This window comes from Peromyscus californicus, unplaced genomic scaffold, assembly GCF_007827085.1.
Source record: "Peromyscus californicus insignis strain IS unplaced genomic scaffold, ASM782708v3 Scaffold_8__1_contigs__length_139910024, whole genome shotgun sequence".
NCBI classification, from domain to species: domain Eukaryota; kingdom Metazoa; phylum Chordata; class Mammalia; order Rodentia; family Cricetidae; genus Peromyscus; species Peromyscus californicus.
The window spans coordinates 63,077,082-63,104,875 of NW_026294606.1; the positions used below are offsets into that span (position 1 = coordinate 63,077,082).

Consider the following 27,794-nt stretch of genomic DNA (forward strand, 5'->3'; position numbering starts at 1 on the left):
GGTAGTATGGAGCAAGACAACAAAATACAGAAGGGTTCTTAGCTTAAAATTTGGAAGTTGTTTACTTCTGGAATTTTTTTTTTAAAGATATTTTTCAAAGTTATGTGTATATCTGAACCACAGAGTTCAGAATAGGGCATAGAATCTTCTGGAGCTGGAGTTACAGAAGGTTGTGAACCTTTCTATATAGGTGCTGGGGACCAAACTCTGGTCTTCTACAAGAGCAGTAACTATTCTTAAACCAGTGAACCATGTCTCTACCTCAGACTGCTATACAAGTTTAAAAGTTAGTTTTTTCCCCCCTGAGGTTCTATGTACAGAAAAACAAAAACAAACAAATAAACTAGTGATGTGAAAGTCTGTACAAGAAATAATGTTGAGAATATGAGAAAAAGATTAAATCAGTTATAAGATAGTCATGAGTGAATGATGGAGATCATGATGAGGTCAAAGAATGGGCATTGTTTGGGAAATGTAGACAAGAACTGTGAGTTAACACCACAACCACTTATTATGTAAAGTTGGAAAAACTGGTTTGCACAGGCAGTATTCTGAGTCCTCTTCCTCCTCCTCCTTTTTCTTCTTTTATTTTATATATTGTTGTTGTTTTTATTTTTAAGAAGCCCTTACTGTATTGTATGTTTATTTGAATTCACAAAGAGCAGTTGCTTGACTGAACCAGTAAAGAATAAGATACTCAGTCTTTTTCTCCCGTGATCATTGGATGATCTGAGAGAATGGTGTGGGTCAGCGAGTGTGCAGAGGCAGGAGGGCATGAGGAAGGCCACTTTTTTTTAAAAATCAACTTTTTAAATCTTCACTTTTCCCAAGACAATGTTTGAAAGGAGTAGTAAGCATGGTTTTTCCAGCTTAAATTTTTTTTAAAACCCAACGTTTTTTAATTGCTATTAATTTTTGTTTTGTTTTGTTTTTCCAATGTAACATTTTTATTGATTCTCTGGGAATTTTGTATCATGTACCCCAATTACACTCACTTCCCAATCTTTTCATGTCTGCCCCACCAAAAAAGTAAAGATAAAAATAAGAATAAAAAATAAGAAAAAACAGTGCTAGAGAGATGGTTCAGTGGTTAAGAGCACTGGCTGCTCTTCTAGAGGTCCTGAGTTCAATTCCCAGCAACCACATGGTGGCTCACAACCATTTATAATGAGACCTGATGCCCTTTTCTGGTGTGCAGGCATACATGCAGACAGAACACTGTGTACATAATAAATAAATCTTTTTTAAAAAATTAGAAAAAACAAGCAAAAAAACTCAAGTCCAATATGTGTTATTTATATACTCATGGGGGCATGGTCAAACTCTCAGTGGCCTGCCCCTTAAATAGAACTGAGTCCTTCCCCTCCTGCACCCCTGCCAGAAACCATCAATTGTGCAGAGCTATACTTCAGCATCCCCATCACACTTTTTCAAGAGTTTTCTTTGGTGGCTTCCTGTCTAGGCTGTTACTTTGGGGGCGGGGTGGTTGTCATAAAAGCCTTTCATCTCCCCCTCTCAATTATTTTCTGGAGTCATCAGTATCATAGTAGAAGTAGCCACAGTCAGTGGGAAAATGGAATCATGGGCCTCCACAGACTGTAGACATGCCCCCGGCTGTAGTAGGATCATGGACCCAGCCATGGACATCAACATAGACCACAGCTGCCATAGGACCATAGGCCTAGACATGGCCCTTGGTAGCAGCACGGCCTGGTCATCACCATGGCCTTACGTGGCAGTGCAGGCCATTCAGGTCAGTATGCCTTGCCGCCCCCACCCACCCCACCCCCTGCAACAACACAGACCAAGGCATCAGGTGGCAGCACATACCACAGATATCTGAGTGGTCGTTGGTGGTAACACAGGCCATGGACATCAACACAGACCCTGGCTGCAGTGGGACCCTGGACCCAGACATCACCATGGCCTCAGGTGGCAGTTCAGGCCACTCACATCAACATGGCCCCCTGAGGCAGTAAAGGTGGAGGACATCACCAGGGCTTCAGTCAGCGGCACAGACCTCATGCATCCACGTTCATCTCAGGCTTTATCATGGCCTAGGGCAGCAGCATGGACCACATACACCAACACGGCCTCTGGTGGCATCGTGGACCACAGTGGTCCTTCAAGGAGGTCCAGTCCAGAAAGTGAACTGTCCTCATCTTGGGCCTCCATCACTGACCGGAGCCAGGGGATCCCACAGTCTAGTGGTGTGTTTGGGGACTCAGTGTGTCTGTAAGCTCCATGCTGCTGCACACCACCCCACCAACCCTGCTGGACAATGGCCTGTTCACTGTCAACCTCAGTGGTCTCTCACACAACCATCTCGTCTCCAGTCCTGCCTCTCTCCACAGTGCATATACAGCTTTGTTTTTCCCATCTTTCCCACCTCTCCATCACACATTCGTTCATTGTAGTAGTGCCCAGCTGGTGAGGTGGGATCGGCTGGCTGGCTTCTGCTGTGCTGGAATTTTTTTTTTAAATAAATGATTATAATCACAGGTAACTAAAACTGCTGATAAGACTTTTATAATTCTAAATGGAGTTCCACAAAAGTCTCAGGAGTAAAATTTTGTGCACAAGTAGACCTAATATAACTGCCACTATTATTTTCAGCCTTATTTATTAGATGACAGTGTATGTGCTTTAGGTGGTGTCTCGGTTACTTTGTTATGATGAACACTATGACTAAAGAAAGAGTTTATTTGGGCTTATGGTTCCAGAGGGTTAGTGTCTGATGGCAGAATGAAGGCATGCTGGCAGGAGCAGCTAAGAGCTCACATTGTAGACCATGAGCAGGAAGTAGAGAACGCTAACTAGGAATGGTGTGGGGCTTTGAAACCTCAAAGCACCTCTGCCACCACCCCACCCTATAATAGACTTCTTCTGGCAAGAACACACCTCCTAAAAAGCCCAAAACAGTGTGACCAGCTGGGGACCAAGTGTTCCAATGTCTGTGACCATGGAGGACATCTCATTCAAACCACCATAGGTGGTTTAATTTTTAAATACAGTATTTTGCCTCTTTGGAGAAAAGATCAATGAAAAATTTAATGAACATATCTAATCACTTTACTTCACTCTTATCTTTCCCTTTCTACCATAGTTGAAAACGCTAAAGAAATGGCATCTGTATGCCAAAACTTCTGCTTTGCCTTTCTGAACAGCAAGAAAAGCTATACCACCAAAACTTTAATACATTATTTCTCCTTGCTCAAAATTTGTTCTTTGTCTTTCTGCCCATGATGTATTTTTTTCATATAGTTAGACCTTATTTAGTGTGAAGCACAATATTGTAATTTTCCAACTTTTCTTTTCTGAATAGAGAGGTCTTACTATGATATGGTTGACATCTGCTCAAGATGAGCCTCTGGACAGGCTCCTGTTGACTTTTCTATTCAGCCTCTAGACAGCTCAGCACCACCCTCTCCTTTCATAAACGTACTTGGCCATCTGTTTAATCATCTCAGTAAGAAAAAGCTACAGCAATAACCTCCGGTACCACATATGTTCTCAAACTACTCATTTTAAAAATTACATAAATGTTAAACCAGTTAAAAATAATGTTATAAGGTGGTAGAATGTAAATATGTATATAAATACACTTACTTTTGAGTAGTAATATGATGACTAAGAGTCTGAATCAGTATTTGTCAGAATATAGAAGCATTTTTAAAAATGGTCTGGGGTGATGAATTGGTCAATAAAGTGCAAACGTGAGGACCTGAGTTTGGGTGTCCAGCACCCAATTAAAAGACAGATATGGTGGTTCCTGCCTGAAACCCTGGCCCTGGGGGTAGAGGGGTGAGACATGGGCTTGATGACTAGCTAGTATAGCCATTCAGTGCCTGGTTCACAGTTGGAACTGTTGGGAAAGATTAGGATTGTTAAGGGAGGTGTGTCACTGGGGGTGGGCTTTGAGGTTTCAAAAGCTCACACCATTCCCGTTGTCTCTCTTTCCCTGCCTTGTGCTTGTGGATCAAGATGTAAATTATCGGATACTGCTCCATTGCCATGCCTGCCTGCCTGCTTGCTGCTGTGCTCTCCGCCATGATGATCATGAACTCTAACCCTCTGGAACTGTGATCCCCAAATTGGTCATGGTGTTTTGACAATAGAAAAGTAGCTAAGGCACTTACTATAGAACCTAAGGCCTTGATTATTATTTTCTTTTTTTGACCTCTGGTCCTTTGATTGTTCCCTTCCTTCCTTTCTCCCTCCCTTACTCTCTCTCTCTTCTTTTTTTCCTCTCTCTTCCTTACTTCCCTTTTTAGTTTCGTTTTCTTATACACTTTATCCCAGGCTGGTCTGGAACTTACTCTGTAGTCTAGGCTAACCTAGAGCTCATGGTAGTGCTCTTGCCTCAGCCTCCTGGGTCATGGGACTACAGGCATGTACCACCACACCAAGCAGTTCCTGTTTTGTTATCATGCATTGAATTCCTCGTCTTCTCATTTTTGTGGGTAATCTAATCCAGAGTACTTAGTTGTCTCTGTGTGACTGGCTGTCAAAACGTAGGAACTCTATTAATATTCTTAGTCTATCATGCCGCTGGTCCTGGTGGGGAAAGGGTAGTTATTTTTAAAGAATGGAACAAGTGTATTAATCTTTATTAACCTGACATTTCATGGCTTCAATTTTGATTAACATCAAGCAACCTGTAAGACTTATTTTTGCTTAAGAAATTTTAAAAATACTCAAAGCTGGTGTTGAAGTATAGCTCCTTTGGGTAACATACTTTAGTTGAGTTTGAAGCAAGGGATTTTTGCTTTCAAGGGAAAATGAGGTCTTCAGATAGCACCAGTGTGTGCTGGAGCATGTTAAAACAGGTTTTCCAACTTGCTCATGGAAATAAGATTGGTTAATGATAGATTTTCTCCTTCCTCCCTCCCTCCCTCCCTCCCTCCCTCCCTCCCTCCCTTTCTCCCTTCCTCCCTCCCTTTTTAAACTTTTTTTGAGACAGGGTTTCTCTGTGTAGCTCTCTGTAGAACTCCCTCTGTAGACCAGGCTGCCCTCAAACTCAGAGATCCTCCTGCTTCTGCCTCCTGAGTGCTGGGATTAAAGGGGTGCACCACCACAGCCCAGCTTCTTTTCTTAACACTGGTACAGCTTTAAGCTAAAGTCTTGTCGGTATGTATAGTGTGTGTGTGTGTGTGTGTGTGTGTGTGTGTGTGTGTGTGTGTGTGTGTGTATACCTCTCTCTCTCTGCCTACTCACTAAACTTAACAGTTTCAATGAGAGTGCCAGCACCTCTGTCCCTGGGAGACACGGTGTGGCTTGAGACTGGATGCTTCTTTCCCACTTATCACCTCACCCTTCTAGCCTTGGTCGCTCAGTTGGTAAATGGAGATGATAATGACATCACTCACTGTAAGGTTTCAATGGGATGGCAGTGTGAAGGCTTCTAGTGGCACTCGGCACATGTAAACGTTCACTACTGTGAAAACAGTCCTCTGGCCGCTTAACCAAGCACACTGTGTGCTTTCCTTTTGAAATGTGTTGTAGATTAGATCATTTGCTTCCCAGTTTAGTGGTTAGAAACGTCTGCTTTCTCTAGACTTTAGCCAATCGAGTATGCTAAAATTATTACTGTTTGCAGTGTAAAACAAATGATTGCAGATGTACCAACATGACCACACATTCAGTGAAGTAAAAGGCTTTCACACTTGGGTATGCGTTTGAATGACTTGACGCTCACTCCCCTTCTCCAAAATGGATCCAAGTCTCCCTATTTGCTAAGCATGAACCTTAATACCTAACTACCCGCCAGGCTCAAGATACCTTTAAAATGATTTTTTTTTTTTTTTTTTTTTTTGGTGCCAGAGAATTTCTGTGTCTTCATTGGTAGAGCACTTGGTCACCAGCACATCTGTGTTAGCTGAATCGTCACTGCTGTGAGAAGGCAAGAGGGAAAAGGTCTAGTTCAGCTCACAGTGTGTGGGTTTAATCCCAGGAGTTGTGGCTTCATGACTGTGTGCCTGTGGTAAGGCAGTGCCATGGTGGAGAGGTACGAACCTCATGGTGCCTGGGAAGCAGAGCCGAACAGGGATTAGAATGGGTCGGACTTCAAGTACCCATCCCCACAATGGTCAGCTAGACCCCACCTGCTAGTTTCCACACTATCAACTGGAGACCAAGTGTTCAGCACAGGAGCTTGTAAGGGACATCTCATATTCAAACCATGATAGCCACAAAGGGGGAAAGTACTTTCTGTTTTGTTCATGCTTATTTTTTTCACAAATACCTCTTGACTATAAGTTATGTATATTATATATGACTACAAGTTATGTATATTATATATTACAAGTTATGTACATGTACAAGCCATTTCACAACCATCCTTTGTTTAGCTCCCAATCTGTCAAACTATATCCAATGGTTCATGTCACTGTTAAACGAAAAATAAAAACAAGCTGTTGAGAGGGCTTATTCGGTAAAATGCTTGCCATGGGAGTGTGAGGACCTGAGTTCATTTGGACCCCCAGAATCTAGGTAAACAGCTGGACATGGTGGCACACACCAGTAATTGTAGTTCTGGGGAGATAGGAGATCCATAGGGCTTACTGGCCAGCCAGTCTAGCTGAACTGGCAAGCTCTGGGTTCAGCGAATTGTCCTGCCTTCCATAGTAAAGCTGCTCCTAAGGGCAAACTTCCTTTTTCTTACCTCCCACCCTTGCTGGCCTCTCCATCTCCCCAGTCCCGACTTTGGGCATCCTCTAAAAATTGTTCTGGCCACTATTTTCTTTGTATAACCTTTGCCTTTCAGTGTGCCAGTTCATGTTTCCCACTTACTCTTCCCTGAGGTTTTTTCTGTCACTCACTCTTTAGATGTTGCTGTTTCCAGGATTCTGTCATCTGTCATGTTTCCTTCCTTGGCTCAGCTCTTAGATCCCTTTGTTTTTCCCCTCTCTCTGGGGTCTCCTCGTCTTAGTGGCTTGTTCAGCTTCTCTCTGGTTTCCCAGTCTCCAGCTCTCCTTGCCCCAACAGTCTGCTCTGTCCTCACTGTGCACCACCTGCTTTCCTCCTGTACTAACCAGTGGATCCCAGAGGCATCCCGGTCACTCTGTCATTCCTTTTTATAAAAAAAATTATTATTATTTATTTACGTCTACATGTGTGTATGCCTGTATATGTGCATGTATCTGAGGTTAAAGCCATCCCCTGGAGCTGGAGTTACAAGCAGTTGTAAGCTGCCTGATGTGGGTTCTAAGAATTGAACTTGGGTCCTCTGCAAAGAGCAGTATGTGTTCTTAACCACTGAGCCGTCTCTCCAGCCGTCCCTTCCTTTTTAATCCCTCGCTAAGTTAGAGTAACTTGGCCTTCCCAATGGCTTTGTATATACTCAATTGCATTTTTCTCTCCAAAGGTTCATTCATTGTACTGATGATTCTCCAGATCCTTGTATAGAATATGAGGTAAGCATCTTTTTCCCTTTTATGACACTAAGAGTCCCAGTCATAGGTCATGGAATAGTGCTGTTTATTTGTAAATGAATAAAAAAAAATGAACTAATTTTTCTGGGAGCATAGAAACACTAAATTTTTAAATTTAAGAAATTTGTCCTACATATAGAAGAATATGTATTATTCAGGTGGGGCATGGTGGTACATATCTTTAATCCCAGCAGAGGCAGGCAGATCACTGAGTTCAAGGCCAGCCTGGTCTACAAAGCAGTTTTCAGGCTAGTCAAGTCCACACAGTGAGACCCTATCTCAAACAAACAAGAGAGGGAGAGAGAGAGGCTTAGTCAGTGTTCTGTTGCTGTAAAGAAACACCATGACCATGGCCAACTCTTATAAAAGAAAACATTTAATTGGTGCTTACTTACAGTTTCAGAGTTTTAGTCCATTGTCACGGTGGGAAGCATGGTGGCACACAGGCAGACAGATGCTGGAGAGGTGGCTGAGAGTTCTACATCCAGATTGGTAGGCAACAGGAAGAGAGACTCTGGGCCTGCCTTGAGCATTTGAAACCTCAAAGCCCACCCCCAGTGACACACTTTCTCCAACAAGGCCACACCTCCTAATAGAGCCACTCCCTGGTGTCCAAGCTTTCAAATCTTGTTCAAGCCACCACAGAAAGAAAATGAGTCTGTACTATTTATAGGCTATATATTAGAATATATACAGAATATAGAATACTGTACACAGAGAATATACACATTCTTGAATAAAATAAATGCCTTTGTACTTTTCACCCACCAAATCTGGTTCAGAGCTTGCACCGCACTGTAACCTGTGTCTGCTAGCCAGGGCCACCACCTACCAGCTCCTCCATAGCTTCAAAACAGCACCACAAGCCGGAGGGAGATCAAGCCCTGAAAGTAGGGTCCAAACTGCGCTCACAGGAAAGTCATCCTCCTCCCTCTACCTCTTTACATCATTCTCTCATTTTACAGAGGACATGAGAAGAGTGGAGGGCAGTGACGCCGCTTTAGTAGCGATTGTAATCATTGCAAACTCCAGGCTTTCCTCCAGTTCTTGAAAATGTACATATAAATATCCAAATGGGTACTGTTGTTAAATACAGCTAATTTCTTAACTAATTAATTAAATCTGGAGTTTTCTTGTCCTTTAGATGCTACATAGTAGGCTATCACTTGTAATTACTCTTGATTGGTTTTGAATTTGCATCATTAAAACACAGTTTCTGAAAATTTTGAAGCAAGTGTGATCACCTTTCTTTGTTAATTGCAGAACATTTTCATATTTGGTTTTATAATATCTTAGAATTAGTGCCATGATTAAATTTTTTTCTTTATTATTTGCTTCTAGACATCTCTATATAATACACATTTTTTGTCTACAGACTGGGATACAACCTACTTTGTGTGCCATGCTTTAGGCCCTGGGTTTGTCCCCAGCATTACAAAGAAAAAATATTGTCCACTGATACTCACTGTATTGAATATTCTTTGTGTTGAATAGCTATACTGATTATTGTAGAACATTGAATTCATCATTAGGCCACTAAACAGTTAATAGTGTCTGTTCCTGGGATCTTTACATGCAAATGTGAGCTTTTCCACCACTGATTTCCACAGTGTATTTTACCCATGCCATCATCCAATCTTTTATAGCATTATTTGTATGCGTATTACATATTTACACCTACTGCTTTGCTGAACAACTTCCTGTGATGCACCTGCTCTGTGTTGGCACTTGGTGCTAGCTGCATAAGAACTGTCTTTCACTGAGGTATAATATTGGTTGAAATGTCGTCATTTAAAGCTAAGATCTGCTTACCAGTCCTTTGCTGTTGTATTGCTTTTGTTTTGATACAGCAGCATCATGGTAAGACATGAGAGTTAAGGCTAGGGAAGTGATATTCCTCAAGTAATTAAAGTGAAAAATGTTGCAAGCAGAATGCTGTGTAGCATATGCCTCTGTCTGTATTTTTAAAAGTGTTTCCATATGCTATATACTTATGTATTCCTGGACTACTTCTAGAAAGACAAATAAGAACCAGACAGCTCTGGTTGCTTCTGAGGACAACAGAAAGATTAGGCAAGGAGAAAGGCTTTATCCTTTGTGCTTTAGAAATCAACTACTGTGTGTGTTATTTGTTGCTGTTAGTGTGCTACAATTGCTTATTTGTTGCTAAATAAAATTTACATAGCCATATTGCACACACCCTATCCCAAGATCAACTTTTAATTCATAAGAATGTATAATATTTTAGTTTGAGGTTCACAGGTTTTTTTTTTGTTAATTTAATTTTTTCATTTTCTTTTATACCAACATATGTGTATCATGTATACATGTGTACCATCATATATGTGTCATATGTGTTCTTGGTGCCCATGGAGGTCAGAAGAGGGCATTGGATCCTCTAGAACTGGAGCTATGGGAAGTTGTGGACTTCCATGTGGCTGCTGGGAACTGAACCTAAGTTCTCTGCAAGAGTAACAAGTACTCTTAACTGCTGAACCATCTTTCCTTAGAATACCACATTTGCAAGGCTCAACCCAGAGCTCACAATAATAAATGATGGACTCAATGCATTTTGAAGTCTTAAGACATTTAATAAAAAAACTTACTTTTCTTTAAGAAGAGGAAGTTATTACCAGGAAGTTTAAATACCAGAAAAATTGAGGAAACACTACTTATTTATGTCGTCCGTGATAACATTTTGGTCCTTTCCTTTCTTGAAGGAGAGAAGAAGGGTGGAGGAAAGAGGAGGGAGACTGAGACTCTTCATAAGTAGTTCATAGACCATCTTAAAGCTTTTAAAAACACTGTGCTGTTTTTCAGTCGAACACAGGGCCTCAGTGCTAAAATTATTTTATTTATTTTTTGATACTCTTCAAGAGGTGCACAATATACACACAATTTTGACAAGGATGCATTTTGTCCTAAAGTGTTTCAGAACAAATCTTCCTTGTTAGAGTAATGGTCACAGCTCTGTTGCCTGCATCTCCTGTCACATCTCCTGTCTTGAGTGGCCTCGTTTTCTCAAAACCACTTTTAAGGCAATCATAATAAGGTCTTGGTGTGAAAGGGTCTTCTTGTAGACTTCTGTTATATTTATTCTTTTTATCTACAGCTTGTCCTCCGAAAATGGTGTGAATTAATTCCTGGGGCTGAATTCCGATGTTTTGTCAAGGAAAACAAGCTTATTGGTGAGTTCTTTTTAATCCTTGAAGGGGATCTTTAATGTGTTCATGTTTCCAGAAATCGAACCCAGATCCTGGTATATGCTAGGCAAGTGCTCTGTTTTAGCCCTAGTTCCAAAGTAATCTTCAAAAGAAGACGGCTGGTGAGGTGGTCAGTGGGTACAGGTCACCAAGTCTGGTGGAGCCTACGTGGTGGGAGGAGAGAACTAGTTCCCATAGGTTGTTCTTTGACTACCACACGGACTTGTCTGCTCACAGGTGTGTGTTCACACGTGCATGAGCAGGCAGACACACACACACACACACACACACACACACACACACACACACGTTAAACAAATCAATGATAAATATTTTTATTTTAAAAAAGGAAGAGAACTATGATGTAAATTTTAGAATTTTGTTCTTTTATGGTTGAATTGTATTTCATTATGTGAATATATTAATATTTATTATTTTTATCATATCTATCACAATGTCACACTGTTTCATAAATATGTACAATTATCATGTTTCATTAAAAAATAAAATAACCAAAGGAAAGAAGGCAAGCTTTTGAAGGGAATAACTTCAGTGACCAGGGGAATGGTCAGTTTTGCTGCCAGCTGCTGCCTCTGTTTGGTATTGAGTCTTGAGCTCTGTGTTACTAAGGGTCCTGATCATATGTTCAATTTCCACACAGGAAGATAGCACTGTTAGTCTTGTCTGGACTTTAGAGATGGAGGGCACAGCTATTAACTGTGCTCAACACACAATATCTGTAATATTACCTACTTGCTGTTAGAAAGTTTTGTATTACTGCCGGGTGGCCGTGGCACACACCTTTAATCCTAGCACTTGGGAGGCAGAGCCAGGCGAATCTCTGTGAGTTCAAGGCCAGCCTGGTCTACAGAATGAGATCCAGGACAGGCACCAAAACTACACAGAGAAACCCCATCTCAAAAAACCAAAAGGGGAGGGGGGGAAGAAAAGAAAGAAAGTTTTCTATTACTAGCAATAAAGTGCTTGTTGTAAACATCTTAGCCAAGTTTTAACAATCTTTTTTTTTTAAAGATTTATTTTATTTAGTTATGTGTATGTGTGTTTCTGTGTGTGGGGTATGTACACATAGTGCAGATACCCATGGAGGCCAGAAGTGTTGAATCTTATTGTTGGAATTTTTTGGATCTTATACTCTTTTGTGGGGCCTGCCACCCAGCTCCCATATAAATCACACACGGAGGCTTATACTTAGCTATAAATGCCCAGCCTTAGCTTGGCTTAGTTTCTAGCCAGCTTTTCTTATCTTAAATCATCCTGTCTACCTTTTGTCTCTGGGCTTTTCTCTTACTTCTGTAAATCTTACTCTTACTCCATGGCTTGCTGTGTAGCTGGGTGACTGGCCCCTGGAGTCCTCCTCCTTCTCTGGCTCCTAGATCAGGTCTCTCCTCCCAGTTTTCTCCTTCTATATATACTCTCTGCCTGCCAGCCCCGCCTATCCTTTCTCCTGCCTTACTATTGGCCAGTTCTTTATTAGACCATCAGGTGTTTTAGACAGGCACAGTAACACAGCTTTACAGAGCTAAACAAATGCAACATGAGCAAAAGTAATACACCTTAAAATAATATTCTACTACAGAATCTGCCCAGAGTTGAAGCTACAGGGAGTCCTAAGATGTCCCCTACAATCTTTGTTTTGTTATTAGGGCACTATTTATTACATGAGCAAAAGAAAATATATTCAACAAACAAGTGCATTGCTTGTTTTCTTACCTCTGAGGTTATTATTTTGTTAGCTATCACTTATTCAGGCTAAGTGCTGAAGATAATTTGTTCTTTTAAAATTTTTCCAGTGCAGTTTTTAGTGATTTTTATTATTATTATTTTGCATCCCAACTGCAGTTTCATTTCCCTCCTCTCCTCTTCAGTCCTCCCTACTACCCTCGCCCCAAACCACTCCTCCATTTCTATTCAGAAAAAGGCAGGCCTCCCATAGATATCAGCTAAACATGGCATATCAAGTTGTAGTAAGACTAGGCACCTCCCTTTGTATTAAAACTAGGCAAGGCAACTAAGTATGAGGAGTAGGGTCCTGAAAGCTGATAAAAGACTCAGAGACAACCCCTGCTCCCACAGTTAGGAGTTCCACAAGAAGACCAAGCTATACAGCTGTAAACCATATACAGAGGGCCTAAGTCAGTCTCATGCAGGCTTCCTGATTGGTGGTTCAGTCCCTGTGAGCCCCTGTGAGCCCTGGTTAGTTGTTTCTGTGGGCTGTCTTGTGGTGTCCTTGACCCCTTTGGCTCCTACAATCCTTTCTCCCCTTCATCTGCAGGATTCCCCAAGCTCTGCCTAATGTTTGGCTGTGGGTCTCTGCATTGGTTCTCATCAGCTAACGCATGTTTTCTATAAAATAAGTTTGTTAACAAAAGGGACAAAGAGTAACTGAATGCTCGCCACTGTTCATTGAATGTGACATTGGCGTTCATTTCCCTAACTGAAATAAATGTAGGCATTTAACTGTTAGATATTCCTTAGTTTAAGAATGCTGAAGAGAGAGACCTGAGTGTGTGGCTAAGGAATTGGAAGCCTTTCTTTACAGCAGAAACCTTTTCCCTAGGACTTAAATATATTGAGGGCTTCATACAACATCCCCTTCAGTATATTTGGAAATCACTTTTTTAAAAAAAGGAATGTTTGATTTTCTGTAGCTTGAAAGATCAGCCTCTGAAGACAGATAGCTTCCCCAAAACAGGAAAAGTAGACTGCTTTATAAATACAGCGTGTGCATGACAGGTGTGTGAGAGGGCTGTTTAACCCCTCCCACACTGCACATGACAGGTGTGTGAGAGGGCTGTTTTACCCCTCCCACACTGGAAGAGGATCTCGATTTGAAGAGACTGTCTTAGGAAAATAAAAGCATATACGCACAGGTTTAGAATTGCCACTTGCATGTTTTAGTCAACAAGCCTTTTTGTAACTGAATTCTTTCCATTCTCCTTAATAAAATAACTACTTCCAAAATTAAGAATGCATGGCAGTACGGAGCTTAAGATTTACTTGTCCACGTGACCTTTGTAGTTGAGTCATTGTGCTGCAGGGCTCACCTGTTTGGTCTTTTGGCCAGCTTTAACGGCTTTGCTGGAGAGGATGTGGAGCTAGGGGAACTCTCCTCCACTGCTGGTGGGAATGCAAGCTTGTACAACCACTTTGGAAATCAATATGGCGCTTTCTTAGAAAATTGGGAATCAATCTCCCCCAAGATCCAGCTATACCACTCTTGGGCATATACCCAAGAAATGCTCAACCACACCATAAGAGCACTTGTTCAGTTATGTTCATATCAGCATTGTTTGTAATAGCCAGAACATGGAAACAACCCAGATGCCCTTCAACTGAAGAATGGATAAACAAAATGTGGTACATATACACAATGGAATACTACTCAGCAGAAAAAAACAATGGCATCATGAGGTTTGCAGACAAATGGATGGATCTAGAAAAAATCATCCTGAGTGAGGTAACCCAGACTCAGAAAGACAAACATGGTATGTACTCACTCATAGCAGGATACTAGACATGAAACAAGGATGAATTGTCTGCTACTCACATCACCAGGGAGGCTACCCGGAAAACAGGACCCCAAGAAAGACACAGGGATCGCCCAATGACAGAGAAATGGAATGAGATCTACATGATTTCTACTTTGAATTACATGTTGGCACTTTAGGAGTACTGTATACTAACAGCGTGGAATGTTTTCTTGTCAGGTATTTCTCAAAGAGACTACACGCAATACTATGACCATATTTCAAAACAAAAAGAAGAAATCTGCAGATGCATTCAAGACTTTTTCAAGAAGCACATACAGTATAAATTCTTAGATGAAGACTGTGAGTATTCTCTGTCGGTGCAGTGACGTGAGACTGCTTACTGAGCCTCACACACTATGGTCCATTTTTAACACTCAGCTCAAAGGTCCGTGCTTTTAGCATGTTACTATATTACCAGTTGTTATCCCTGATTATTTCTGTGTCCATTTCACCTCATTTAATTAGATAATGTTATTTGATTCTAAGGCAGTTTTCTCTTCGTGCTTGGAGATGTTTGTGCATTTCACAGGATCTGTGTGGAGAGCAGAGTGCTTCTCCTTTTAGCTTCTGTCTGCATAATCAAAGACAGCAGTGACTGCAGAGCAAACAGCTGGGTTGTTTTGAGGAACTGAAAGTTTGTGGTATATTGAGAGTTTTTTGAATAACCTAGAATTAGACCTATGATTTATGCCTTTTCTACTTGCCACGACTGGGTTCCATAGCAGATTTAATTAAAAAAGAAGATGAATTGTGCTGTCTCATAATTACATTTTGTGCTTTCTCATGACAAATTTTACTCATTTCACGTCTCAGATAAGTGATGGATGCTCCTTTTATTAGTATTTCTTTGGTGATAGCTTCCTCTGCCCATGTAAGCAGCTGGTTTAGATGATGTTGGCATTCGTTTGCAGAGAAGGAGGAGGCAGTCACACAAGGAACACAGCACAGGGCGCTTTTATGTCTGGAATTTTATTTCATCAGTGAGTCAATGGTTGTGATTTTGGGGCAGTCTCACACTGTAGTCCACTGGCCTGGATACCACTGGTCCAAGCTGACCCTTACCTTGCAGCAATCCTCCTGCCTTAGTTTCCCCAGTGCTAAGGAGCATGGGCCACCATTACTGACTGAGTTTGGAGATTTAGAAGTAGTAAGTATTCAAGGCTAATGATCTGCTGTGTTAGTAATAAAGCGTACTTGAGTTTAAAAAAGAGATATTAATTATAAAAGTATTAGTTTATTAGTAACTGAGCTTTTTCTTTTTTGCAGTTGTGTTCGATATATACAGAGACAGTAGGGTAAGTAGCCTGTAGTTAACTTGCTTTAAAATCAGGAGAATAGTTCCCAGCCATTAAGGTTGTGAAAGGCCTGCTGCTCAGGATATGTGTCCTCAAGCCGAGGCTGTTCCTTACAGTAGTATACCCAACACGAATAAACTCAGTATTTTTGGTTTTGCAACAGTCTCTCCATGTAGCTCTGCTGTCCTGGAACCAGGTTGGCTTTAAACTCATGACCCTCCTGCCCTTGCTCCTGTGTGTTAGGATTATGACCATGTGCCCTAAATGCAGGGACTAGTAAAAGAACAAGTAGATAAATAAGTGGCTACATTATGTCTTTCTTCACAATTTTGGGGAGACCTGGCTCTGCTGAAAATGATTCATTGTACACAGTTTAAGTGGCCAGGAATTTGTCATTTGGTACTTAATTTTATTTATTTTTATTTATTTATTTTTTTTCCAAGACAGGGTTTCTCTGTGTAGCTTTGCGCCTTTCCTGGAACTCACTTGGTAGCCCAGGCTGGCCTCGAACTCAGAGAGATCCGCCTGCCTCTGCCTCCCGAGTGCTAGGATTAAAGGCGTGCACCACCACCGCCCGGCCTTAATTTTTTTTTAAAAGCCAACTGAAAGGTTTTTTGTATGACTTGCTTTAGACTAAAGATGTGAATTTGTTTACATTTATTCTTTATTTTTTCCTTTAATAGATTTATCCTTTAAATTTTTTCAAGTGTGTGTGTGAAAGCTGCACATGTGTATTTATGTGTATTCATGTGGATGTGGGTTGTGCACATAGACAAAGGATAAACTCTGGTAGCATCCTCAGAAATGCTGCCTGTCTCCACCAAGGCAGCAACTGTCATTGGCCTGGATCTCATCAATTAAATGAGGCCGGCTGGGCAGTGAGCCTTAGGGGTCTTCCTGTCTCCCCTCCCCAGTACTGGCTTACACATGTGTGCCAACCATGCCTGACATTTTTCTGTGGTTTCTGGGGATCAAATTTGGGCCCCCATGGCTGTGAGGCAAGCACTTTACCAACTGAGTTATCTCCCCAGCCCCAGGCTGACATTTTAAACTTAAATTTATTTTTTATCTAATACATAAAAATGTAAAAATTAAACGAATTCAGCGTTTCAATACATGTCTGCACTGTGTAATGTTTAGTTCTGTGTAAACATCTTTCTACTCAAGTATTTGTCATTTCTTTATGGTAAGAACATTCAAAATTCTCTTGGTTCATTGAACCACACAGTACATCATCATTATCTAGTAGGCATTTCCAAACTGCAGCCTGTGGTCACATGTGTCCCAGGATAGCTATGAATGGGACCCCGTACATTTGAAGTGACAATATCCTATCTCAATGTTAAAAGGTTGACCATCCTAATAGTCACTCTGATATGCAGTAGCACACCAGAACTTCTTATTCCTCTTTATTAACGTTGTACATTGATCAACTTCTGCCCATCTTGCTCTCCACCCAGCCTCTGGTAGCCACCTTTCTACTCTTGACTCCTGTGAGATCCCAGGTTTGATTTCAAATATGAATGAGATCATATGGTATTTGCCCTTGCCTGGCTTAGTTCACTTATGTAAAGCTTTCTAGCTCACCCGTATTGGCTCAGACAACTGGCTAGCAATTTTTTTTTTTTTTTTTATTTTTTTATTGCTCAACACTATTCTGTTGTGTATTTGGATCACATTTTCTTTATCCATTTATCAGCTGATTGACCCTTAGGCTGTCCACACTTCCAGGCTGTTGTGAGTAGTGTTGAAGATACAGATGGGAGGACAGCAGTTTCTTCAGGCACTCACTTCCCCTCCTTGGATGTATGCCAAGGACTGAGATTGCTGGGTCGGACGGTGCTTCCATTTTTATTTTATTTTATTTTTACATTGATAATGTGTGAGAGTGCAGATGCGCTTGCATGTGCTTTTCTCTTTCCACCATGTGGGTTCCAGGAGTCAAACCCAGCTCATCAGCATTGTCAGAAAGAAGAGCCTTTACAGGCTGAGATGCAGGCCTATTTCTAACTTTTTGAGGAACTTCCATGCTGTTCCTCATGGGCTGGGATAGCTTGCATTGCTCTCAGCAATATATGAGGACTCACTGTCCCCCAATCCTTGCCAACGCTTGTTACCTTTGTTCTTTTGGATAGCAGCTGCTCTGGCTGCCATGAGGTAGTATATCATTGGAGCTTTAATTTACACACCTCTGGTGAGTGGTTTTGAGCATTTTTTTGTGTCTGTTGGCCATCTGTATGTCTTCTTTTGAGAAATTTCTAACACTTTCAATTAACATCTTAAAAGTGTTGCAAACTGATTCGATGAGAAGAAAACAAAGGCTTGACTTAATCCAAGCTTCCCACAGCAGAGAGTTCACTGTCTAAGCCACATGATCTCAGAGAAGCCTTGGTCTGAATATTGTCCTGTGATTCCTACTTGATGACTGAGCTATTAGAAGATAGCAAATATATTTTCTCATGTCTGGCCTGTTCACCATCAGGTATCTCATTCCTGCTCCACTGTGACTGTGGTGCCTGTCACAACTTCGAATTCTTTTTGACCAAGGGACTGTGGCCCATAGAATCATGCCTCCTAGTAACTGTTAGCTGTTTCCTCCTATTAAGTCAAAACATTTCCCGTCCTTCACCTCTCTGTCTTCTAGAGTGATGGTAGATACTAAGCAATAGAAAGGGTTATAAAATGAGATGAATTAGGAGCCGGGAAGAGGATCCAGTGGATAAAGTGTTTGTGGTGCAAGTGATGATGATCGGAGTTCAGTCCCCAGAACCACATAGAAGGTCATGGTGTAACACCTGTAAACACAGCTCTCCAGGGTAGAGACGAGAAGTTCCTGGGACAGGCTGGCAGCTAGAGTAGCCAAATCAGTCAGCTCTGGATCCAGTGAGAGACCATGCCTCAGTAAGTGAAGCGGAGAGAAATCCAGGAAGATAGCTTGATGTAAGCCTCTGGTTTCCATGTGTACATACATGTACATAATGTGACCACATATCACACATGTATGCACATCACACATACACAAAAGGATAGATGAAATGGGGTAAAGACAAGGAATGATGTTTTAGGAAGTTTCAGCTTTGTGGAGATAAACCTCAGAAAAGTGAGAGGCGAGGGTAGTTTATGAATAGAAATCTGATCCTACAGGCAAGAGTCCCTGCTATCGCTCAGCTCTGCTTCATACTACAGACATTGGCAGATCACTCACAGGGCCATCATTTATGAATCTGTGCTGTGCTAGCTGCTGCGATTCTGACAGGAAGCTTCAAACAAGACAATCTCAGACAGTGGAGGAATTTATTATCTTGACATGGAAGTGGCAAACATGTAAATGTTTGTGAGGAGTGGCCTGCTGCAGGCAGCATCAAGGCAATTAGAGCAGGATAAACCCAGTCTACTGTCTAGAACATGCTTTTTTCCCAAAGGGCTTTTAGTATCATTTAATTCCATATCTCTCTATATAATGCTGTGAGGTATGTGTTCTCTGCCCACATTGTACAGATACTAAACCAGTTATTTCATACACTGGCAGTTGAAAATGTTGGAATCTGGCAAGCTGTCTTCTTCTGTTCCTGGCAAGTGTCCTGATCACTGACTTAGTAGGGCTGACAGGTAGATGCAGCTGTTTAGCCTGTAAAAGAGTTGAGGAATTTCTTAACGTGAGTTGGACAAGTACAAGAGTAATGGTAGCTGAGATCTTGAGGATCTGAAGCTTGTTACATTTTTTTTTTTTTTTTTTTTTTTTTTGCTGCCGTAGCTTGTTACATTTTTAAAAGTGAGAAGCACGCCAGTCTAAACATCATGACAGTTTCTGTTCAGAGGTTTAGACCATATTGTAAAACTCATTTGCAGTTACTCAATGGCACATATATAAGAGTTTGTTAGACACTTTCTTGAATATATTATTGTGTGGCTATTCTTGTAGAAAGCTAACTCACGTATGTAAGTGGTCTGGTTCATGAAATACAACTGAAATGAGTTTGTACCTGGCGACACTTTGACACGTCTGTGTTTATTGTGGTTGGGCAAGTTGATTCAGTGCTATAGTCTTACTGTTCTGTGCTCGGCACATTGGTGACCCACCCATTCAATAAGTCTGAGATGGGGCACTGAAAAACGTTTTCAGAAGCTCCCTCAGGGATGATAATATACTGGTAGAATTGAGAGTCATTATGTACATTCTTTTTTTTTTTTTTTTTTTTTTTTTTTTTTTTTTTTTTTTTTTTTTTTTTTTTGTGAGACAGGGTTTTGCTATGTAGCTCTACCTGGTCTAGAACTCACAACTCACTGTGTGGAGCAATTTGGGCTGAAACTCGCAGAGATCTATCTGCCTCTTATTTTAGACTCTTAAAGAAATCATTTTTGTCCCTCTCTCATCTTTTCTGTTGTGATGTGCTGTATTGTTATTAACTTGCAGTTTCATTCCTTTCTGGACAGAATATATGTTTAATTTTGAGTTTTGCTATTGTAAGTTTGGCTTTGTAACTTGATCATGCCCTTGGAAACTTTCTGTATGCGCTTGCCAAAGGAGGTTTGGCTTGTGCGTGCTGTATTCTACTGGTAGCTATATCTAGATCACATTTGTTGCTAAAATCTGTAGCTCCTGGAAGAAATGGTGCTTGAGGATCCCTTAAAAATCAACACATTTGGGGGAGGGGATGGCAACACTGATGAACAGTATTGGCAATGAGTGATAAACGGATGCACTGACTAGGAGAAAATGGAGTCTTTTGTGCTATTTGTTTATTTTTATATGTGTGTAGACTTCATCACATGGAAAAATCCTATTTTTTTTGGCTACTTGATTTATTAGTTACTGAGCAACAATGTATGCTAAAATATCTTGCTTTCTAATTTTGTTGGTTTCTAAGTAATATACTTTGAAGTTATGTTCTTAGATAACACTAATTTTTCTGTGTCAGCCTTTTATTATTTTGAAGAAACATACGATGTAAATAAAAGGAGGAAATATGGATTTTTGGCTTACAGTTTCAGAGGTTTCAGTCCATGGTCACTTGGACCATCACTGTGAGCCTTTGGTGACTGAGACATCAGAGAAAGAGGTGCTAGAGCAGAGCTGCTCATCTCGTGGATTCTAGGAAGCAGAGAAACAGAGAGAGTGTGCATGGGCCCAGTGCTGCACTGTGGGCTTCTGTCTGCTTTTTATTTTCCCTCCCTCCGAGGCCCCATTCTTCAGACTTTGTGCCCACATTCAGGGTGGGTCTCAGTCCCTCAGCCAGCCAGGTGATCCTGTGCTCTGCTGTAATCTCAGGTGTAAACACCCTGAGGTTGCTTCTGTCCAACCAGTGTGCTCCTTATTGTGGGTGGTGTTGGGTTTTGGTTGTTTAGGAAATGTGTTGTGATCTTGTTATTGATTGGTCTTTATATTCCAAAGCAGTATGCAGTGCCTAGTTCAGAGACATTTGCTTGATGAGTGGTCATTTGGTTGATACAAGAAACATTAGTCTGACTGTTTCTTATGAATTTCCCTAAATGGAATTATCTGCTCAGGATGACTTGAGATGTCACATAAAAACCATGTTCAACCATAAAATTCTGCACAGTTTTATGCATCGATACAGCTGCCTTACTTTATTTTGGGGGCTTTTAGAAATGGCATCTGGCTTTTGGAGCAAATGCTGCCAGCTACCAATGATGATTTGTTTTTGTCTTTAAATTAGATTACTTTGGTTTTTATATTGAGATATAGTTTAGTTTATAGAACTCAATATTCCTATGCTAACAGGTATCACACTTTTTTTAAAAAGGCATTTTCTATTTTTTTTTAAGATTTATTTATTTTGTATACAGCATGTATGACTACAGGTCAGAAGAGGGCACCAGATCTCATTACAGATGGTTGTGAGCCACCATGTGGTCGCTGGGAATTGAACTCAGGACCTCTGGAAGAGCAGTCATTGCTCTTATCCTCTGAGCCATCTCTCCAGCCCGTATCACACTTTTGAGAGTTCCTCTTTTTGATAATGAGATAGTTTTGTTGGTGATAAAAAGTCAAGTAGAACCGGGCAGTGGTGGCACACTTTAATCCCAGCACTCAGAGGCAGAGGCAGGCAGATCTCTGAGTTCAAGGCCAGCCTGGTCTACAGAGTGAGTTCCAGGCCAGCCAGGGCTACACAGAAAAACCCTGTCTCAAAAAACAAACCAGCAAAAGTCAAGAAGGAAGAATTTGGAGAGGAAGATAACCATGTTGTTAAAACAGGCAGTGTATTAAAGCTGTCTTACGCATAGCCCCCAAAGAAGTGTGGTGCCATGCCAGGCTGACTGATGGCCAGTATTGTTTCACATGGTCTCAGAATATAGAAGTGGGTGCCAGACTGATGTGCCAGTGACTCAAGTGGCAAGAGAAAGTTGTAGGATTTCTCCTGGGGTTATATTAAATAGAAACCTTGCTCACATGACATGTGGTGACAACTTCTCAATGCCTCCGTGCCATTGACTGGATATTTCTGAAGTAAGCCCTATTAAAGTATCTCATCGTCTCTAACATTTTGTTTTAGCCTAGATGAAAACAGCATTCTCTTTCCTTTGGCATGTCCAAATTTGTACATACAGCTATCTGATCAAGACATGAGAGTTTCACATTTATAATAAAACATCTAATTGTTATAATAAGTGAACATGTCAGTAGAAAACCAGGGATTGGGGAGAAGGCTCAGTTCAGAAGGCTTGTCACACAGTCATGAGGGCTTAAGTTTGGTTCCCAGAACCCACAGATGAAAAGCTGGGTGCAGTGGCATGTGCTTGTAATTCCAGTACTGGGGAAGGGAGACAGGACGGTCCCTGGGACTTGCTGAGCCTGTCTCGCCTGATTAGTGAGTTGCAGGTTCAGTGACAGACTCTGTCTCAAAAAATAAGGGGAGAGCATTTGAAGAAGACAGCTGACATCTCCCTCTGGCTTGTATACATGTACCCCTAACCAACACACACACACGCAGAGAGAGAGAGAGAGAGAGAGAGAGAGCAATCCAGAAGAAGAAAGATAAAAATTTCAAGTAAACATGTCTACTTTGTCCCAAATGGCTCTGTGACCAAATGCACTGGCTTTGATTTCCTAGGGTTGCACACATTCCCAGTTCAGATAAGTCTCTATTGGCCACTTTCTGCTCAGCTCTCCCTGACTCTGGCACAGTTGAACAGTTAGAGCATTCTTTCCCTTAGGTGAGCGTCTAGTAGACTGTCTGTGAAGAGAAGAAATTCCTTTCAAAAGCTGATAGAATCTTTTTCATCTCCCCTTCATGTGCTTTCAAGATCTGTCATACGTGCAAACTAAATGCTACATTGAAAACTAAAATAAAAAATAAAATTTCTGTACTCTTTGTAGTGTGTTAAGTGGGCCCTCATGGGGCCCTTCTGACTGGTTTTCTTCCCTCCACATCAGTCAGCCCCTTAGCTCTGTCTGCTTTGACAGGGGACTCCTGGATGGGACACTGAGGAATGATTTTTTTAAATAGTTCCCAAGAGTTTAAGATGATAGTTAAGGGACCGTAATAGGAAAATGCCTTTTTAATGAAAGAGTATAGGTTGTGTTTGTTTTTCTTTTATACTTAGCTGATTTTTTTCTGTCTGTGCTCTAGGGGAAGATATGGCTGATTGATTTTAATCCATTTGGGGAAGTCACAGACTCATTGTTGTTTACTTGGGAAGAGCTGACATCTGAGAACAACCTAAGAGGTGACTTCAGTGAAGGGGATGATCAGGGGCAGGTAAGACCAACCTTTTCAGTCCATTCACCACGCCCTGGATTGAGTAGGCAGGACCTGGACCACTGGGACAGAGTCCAGTAGACACAGCTTTGCTAGCTGTTACTTCCTGTCAGAGTGAGTGTCCATGTGGCTCATTCCTTTACCTGGAAAGCAGAGTTTTTCTACTTACTCTAGTTGTCTTCGCTCTGCCTGTCATGCTCACTTGGAAGAACCTTGACCCTCAGTCAGTTCTTACCACCGCTTCTCTGGTCCTTGCTTCCTGCTGAGTGTTCACAGAGAGTAGTGGCTGCATGTCTACCCAGAGCAGCGTCTCTTCAGTGTGACCTCTGCTTTCTTTTGTGATGCCTGTCCCTGGTCAGCGTTCATCTCAGTAGTCTCCAGGTGGTTCCACCTCTTCCAGCCATTGTTCCTGTCTTCCTCTTAACAGATCCTTTCAGTCCCTCTAGAGGAACAAGTTACTCAGCTCAGTTGTCTGCAAAGCCTTGGGCTCACCCCTGCCTGCCCGCCTAAGAGCTGAGCTCACCCCTGCCTGTTCTTCTAAGACTTGAGTTCACCCCTGCCTGCCCTCCTAAGACTTGAGCTCACCCCCGCCTGCCCTCCTAAGACCTGAGCTCACCCCTGCCTGCCCTCCTAAGCCCTGAGCTCACCCCTGCCTGCCCTTCTAAGCCCTGAGCTCACCCCTGCCTGCCCTTCTAAGCCCTGAGCTCACCCCTGCCTGCCCGCCTAAGATCTGAGCTCACCCTTGCCTGTTCTTCTAAGACCTGAGCTCACCCCTGCCTGCCCGCCTAAGATCTGAGCTCACCCTTGCCTGTTCTTCTAAGACCTGAGCTCACCCCTGCCTGCCCGCCTAAGATCTGAGCTCACCCTTGCCTGTTCTTCTAAGACTTGAGCTCACCCCTGCCTGCCCTCCTAAGACCTGAACTCACCCCTGTCTGCCCACCTAAGCCCTGAGCTCACCCCTGCCTGCCCTTCTAAGCCCTGAGCTCACCCCTGCCTGCCCTCCTAAGACTTGAGCTCACCCCCGCCTGCCCTCCTAAGACCTGAGCTCACCCCTGCCTGCCCTCCTAAGACCTGAGCTCACCCCTGCCTGCCCCCCTAAGACCTGAGCTTTCTGCTGAACTTAGCATGTTGTGTTTTTCACCCTCTTCTTTTCTGCCTTTTCACCCTCTTGTTGTCTACTCCTATCTGTTAGGGTTCAGCCAGGTTCATGTAGCTCCCATCTTAATTTTTTTTTTCTTTAACCACATTTATTTATGCAACTACACTCATCCTTTTTCCCCATCTTCACAGCTAACCTTTCTTTAAACAGATTTGTATTACCTTTTTCTATCCTTAAACATGCTTGCCTGAGGAGCTACAGGCAAGGTAAATGGTTGCTGGGAGAGGAAGAGTTCTATTAAATGGAGGCTGCAGTTAAGTTGCCTTTGTTCACCCTTGCTCAACAGCCAACTCTAACTAAATCCAGTTAGGGAACTGCTGCAAGAGCTTGGGAGCTGTGTCTCATCACAGCCTACCTCCCTAGTCTCTTGCTGCCTGTCCCCACATTCCTAGTCTTCTGGCACTCCGTAGACCCTGCCTTTGGCAAAGGCCCTAAGTGACTTTTGACCTCTGATAACAGACACACAGCCCTTCTCTTACTGATGCTTGGCAGGTGCCCTCCTGTTCTCACCATCTCTTTCTTGGAGGGATACACACTCTCTTCCTGCTCTTCCAGCTGCTTCTCTGCCTTTATGAGGAGCAAGTTTTAGTTCACTCAGCTTTCCCTTACTCATCATTCTTCTGACCTGGGCCCTCTTTGGCCTTCTCTTTGCACCTCTGAGTGAGATCGATATTTAGCCAAATGTGGTCCTTGCCAAACCATTTCAAGCACCTGTTGATGTGCTACCTCCTGCACTCAGGGTTTCTAAGGATGGTGTCTCTCCTGTCCTTGGTACATCTGTGGGCTAACACAGTGCCAGACACTGCTCGTGTGTGTCATATCAACCAGTGAAGGAACTTTGTCACTGTTGGTATTTTAGAGTAATGAGCTGTTAAACCGAAAGACGGAATTACTTACCCAAGCAGGAGAGACATAGTTGTTCAACAGAAGTGCTTTTACACGGTTGTTCTCCACACAGTCTTTCATTTACTTCTAAATCTTAGAGGTTGAGACTTGACAGGACTTGGTTCCTGGCTCTTTCCATAGTATTTGCCCTGCTTGTCCTTGGACCATAGAGACCCAGACTCCCCTCTACTCTAGAGACCTAAGAAGCCTGAAAAGCCCAGCTTTGCCTGAAAGTCTTTGATCTAGTCATCTCCACGGGCTCCAAAGCCTGCTCTGCTCCCTGTTCATCTTGCAGCCCAGATGGCCCCTCTCTAAAGAGCCTCCAGATCATCCCTCTAAAATGGTCATCGTTGTCTTAGCACATAGCTCTTTGGTTCCATAACTCCTTCACTGTCTTGACATAGTCTGGTCATTGATTTGTTCACTACTGACCATCTGTCTCCCGGTCCCCCACTCTATCTCCCATTCCCAGAACAAAGCCCGCACAGAGCACATGACACTTCTCAAGTAGTTGGGTTATCTGTGTAAGGTGTGGCCTACTTTTCAGGGCTACCTGGTCCCAACCTGTTCAGGTTCCTGTTTTGTCTTCCTCTGCTGGACACCAACCATCCTCACCTAGATAACTGCCACCTGGGAAGTCTAAAGCCAAGACCTTTTGTCTCTGGAGTCCTTTTTGGCACAAGGCAACATGTAAATATCATATGCAAGACTTGACCAAATATACTAAAGAATGAGTTGGAAGACTAGTGACCTATGAACTTGCAGTTCATATAGACAGTGTGATGGCAGATGATTTAAGAGGGGTATAAAAAGATTATGGAATCCAGGGTACTCATTTGCCCTCACGATGAAGGGCAAATTACTTCCCCAAGGGCAAAGTACTTGCAGGAGCATACCTCCCAACTGCACACCTGTAGAAAATGATAATTATTACAGAATTCTGGCCTGTATGAGAGTGCTTGGACACCGAGGGTACTAATACTGGGCCCTGTCCTGCTCAGGAGCTTCTCCACAGCACACCGTGGTGTACGCAGGCAGCTCTTAGAGACCACTCAGCTCTAAATGGAACACTACTTTGAAAGGCTTTCTATTCCCTTTCTAGTGACCATGTAGAATTATTTTAAATTCTGGCACCTTCTCTTACTTTAGGATCTTGTTTTCTTCCTTCTGTAGTACAGAAGAGAACAATGGCATTGAGATTGTGCTAGTGTCATTTTTAAGTTTGGAAAATAGACCTTAAAAAACAATGACAGACTTTGCTGTTTTCTCTCTGTAAAGGATTCACCAGCTTTCCGCTGTACAAACAGTGAAGTCACAGTACAGCCCAGCCCCTATCTGAGCTACCGACTACCCAAGGACTTCGTGGACCTTTCCACCGGGGAGGATGCTCACAAGCTCATTGATTTTCTTAAGCTGGTAGAGTATATGGAAGTTTATGTGCTGGCCATCCTTTTCAATTGGGGTTCAAGTGTGCTCTGTGACATTTCCTTTTAGTCCTAGACCACCTGGACTTTTATTGCTAATTATGAATTAAAGGACCACAGTGAAAGAATTAGGCCACTTTGTAAGTAAATAGGAACTACAAGCTGAAGGGATGGCAGAAGATACTTTTATGACACATACTCATTTTGAAAAATTTGCATACTGCCAGCTTTGAAGTATGTATGTTGTCGTGGGGCCTGAAGACCAAGTCTCCTCTGCTACTACATGGTGATTGTGAATATATGTGTTTCCATGTATGTTTCTTTGTCGGAGTGTGTGCACCATGTAAGAAAGAGAAGAAGAAAGTATTCAGATGCCTGAGGGTTGTCACTGTCAAATTAGTTAAAGCATGTTTTTTCCATAATTTGTAGCCACAGCTTTTGTGAAGACCTCCAGAAAATGACACATTCTGACAGAAACAGTGACCTTGGCTGGGCAAACATTCCAGTTAGAATATGCTTCTTCAACATACTCTTGGTTTCCTTTACAGAAAAGAAATCAGCAAGAGGACGACTGAGTGCTGCCTTGAGAATAAATAGAAGAAGGAAACACAGCTCCCAGTGATTCAAACGAGACAGAGGTGTCGAGGGCAGTGTGCAAAGTCATAGGTTTTTATATTCCTGTATGTTCACCTGGGGAAAGATGAAGGCACTTGGGTACTCGTAAAAAAAAAAAAAATCACATAATAAACAGACCTTAAACATAAGGAAGCATACTGTTCTGATAATAAAATGACTTTTATGAAATACATTTCTTTCCATCTTTATACCTGTCAGGTCAGTGGTCAGAGTTATGCTTTACAGAAATAGTAAGAGATGGTGAGAGGGAAGAAGAGAGCTTGAATGATGTGGGAAGGGGAGGGTAGTAGATGTCATGTAAAGAGAAAGCAGGAGTGAGTGCTGAGGGAAGGAAAGGGACCAGTGTGAGGGTCAGGGCAGGGGCCTGTAGAGCTGGGCAGGGGAATGACAGAACAAACTATAATGATATATGTGTCTGGTGTTGCCATGCCGAAACACATTATTTTGTGTGCTGACCTAAAATCATTCATTTAAAAAGTAAAGAAGT

At 42.1% G+C, this 27,794-nt stretch overlaps 1 protein-coding gene across 1 annotated transcript in view; it reads left to right on the forward strand.

Moving 5' to 3' along the window:
• Cdc123 (cell division cycle 123) overlaps positions 1-27,479 on the forward strand; it is a 50,866-nt gene extending 23,387 nt beyond the window's left edge. The window contains exons 7-13 of the mRNA XM_052729026.1: positions 7,367-7,415; positions 10,546-10,621; positions 14,365-14,487; positions 15,454-15,482; positions 23,075-23,203; positions 26,526-26,663; positions 27,220-27,479. Coding sequence (XP_052584986.1) covers positions 7,367-7,415; positions 10,546-10,621; positions 14,365-14,487; positions 15,454-15,482; positions 23,075-23,203; positions 26,526-26,663; positions 27,220-27,246 — 571 coding nt within the window. The 3' untranslated portion in view covers positions 27,247-27,479. The remainder of the gene's footprint in view (positions 1-7,366; positions 7,416-10,545; positions 10,622-14,364; positions 14,488-15,453; positions 15,483-23,074; positions 23,204-26,525; positions 26,664-27,219) is intronic.
• The last annotated feature ends 315 nt before the right edge of the window (positions 27,480-27,794 follow it).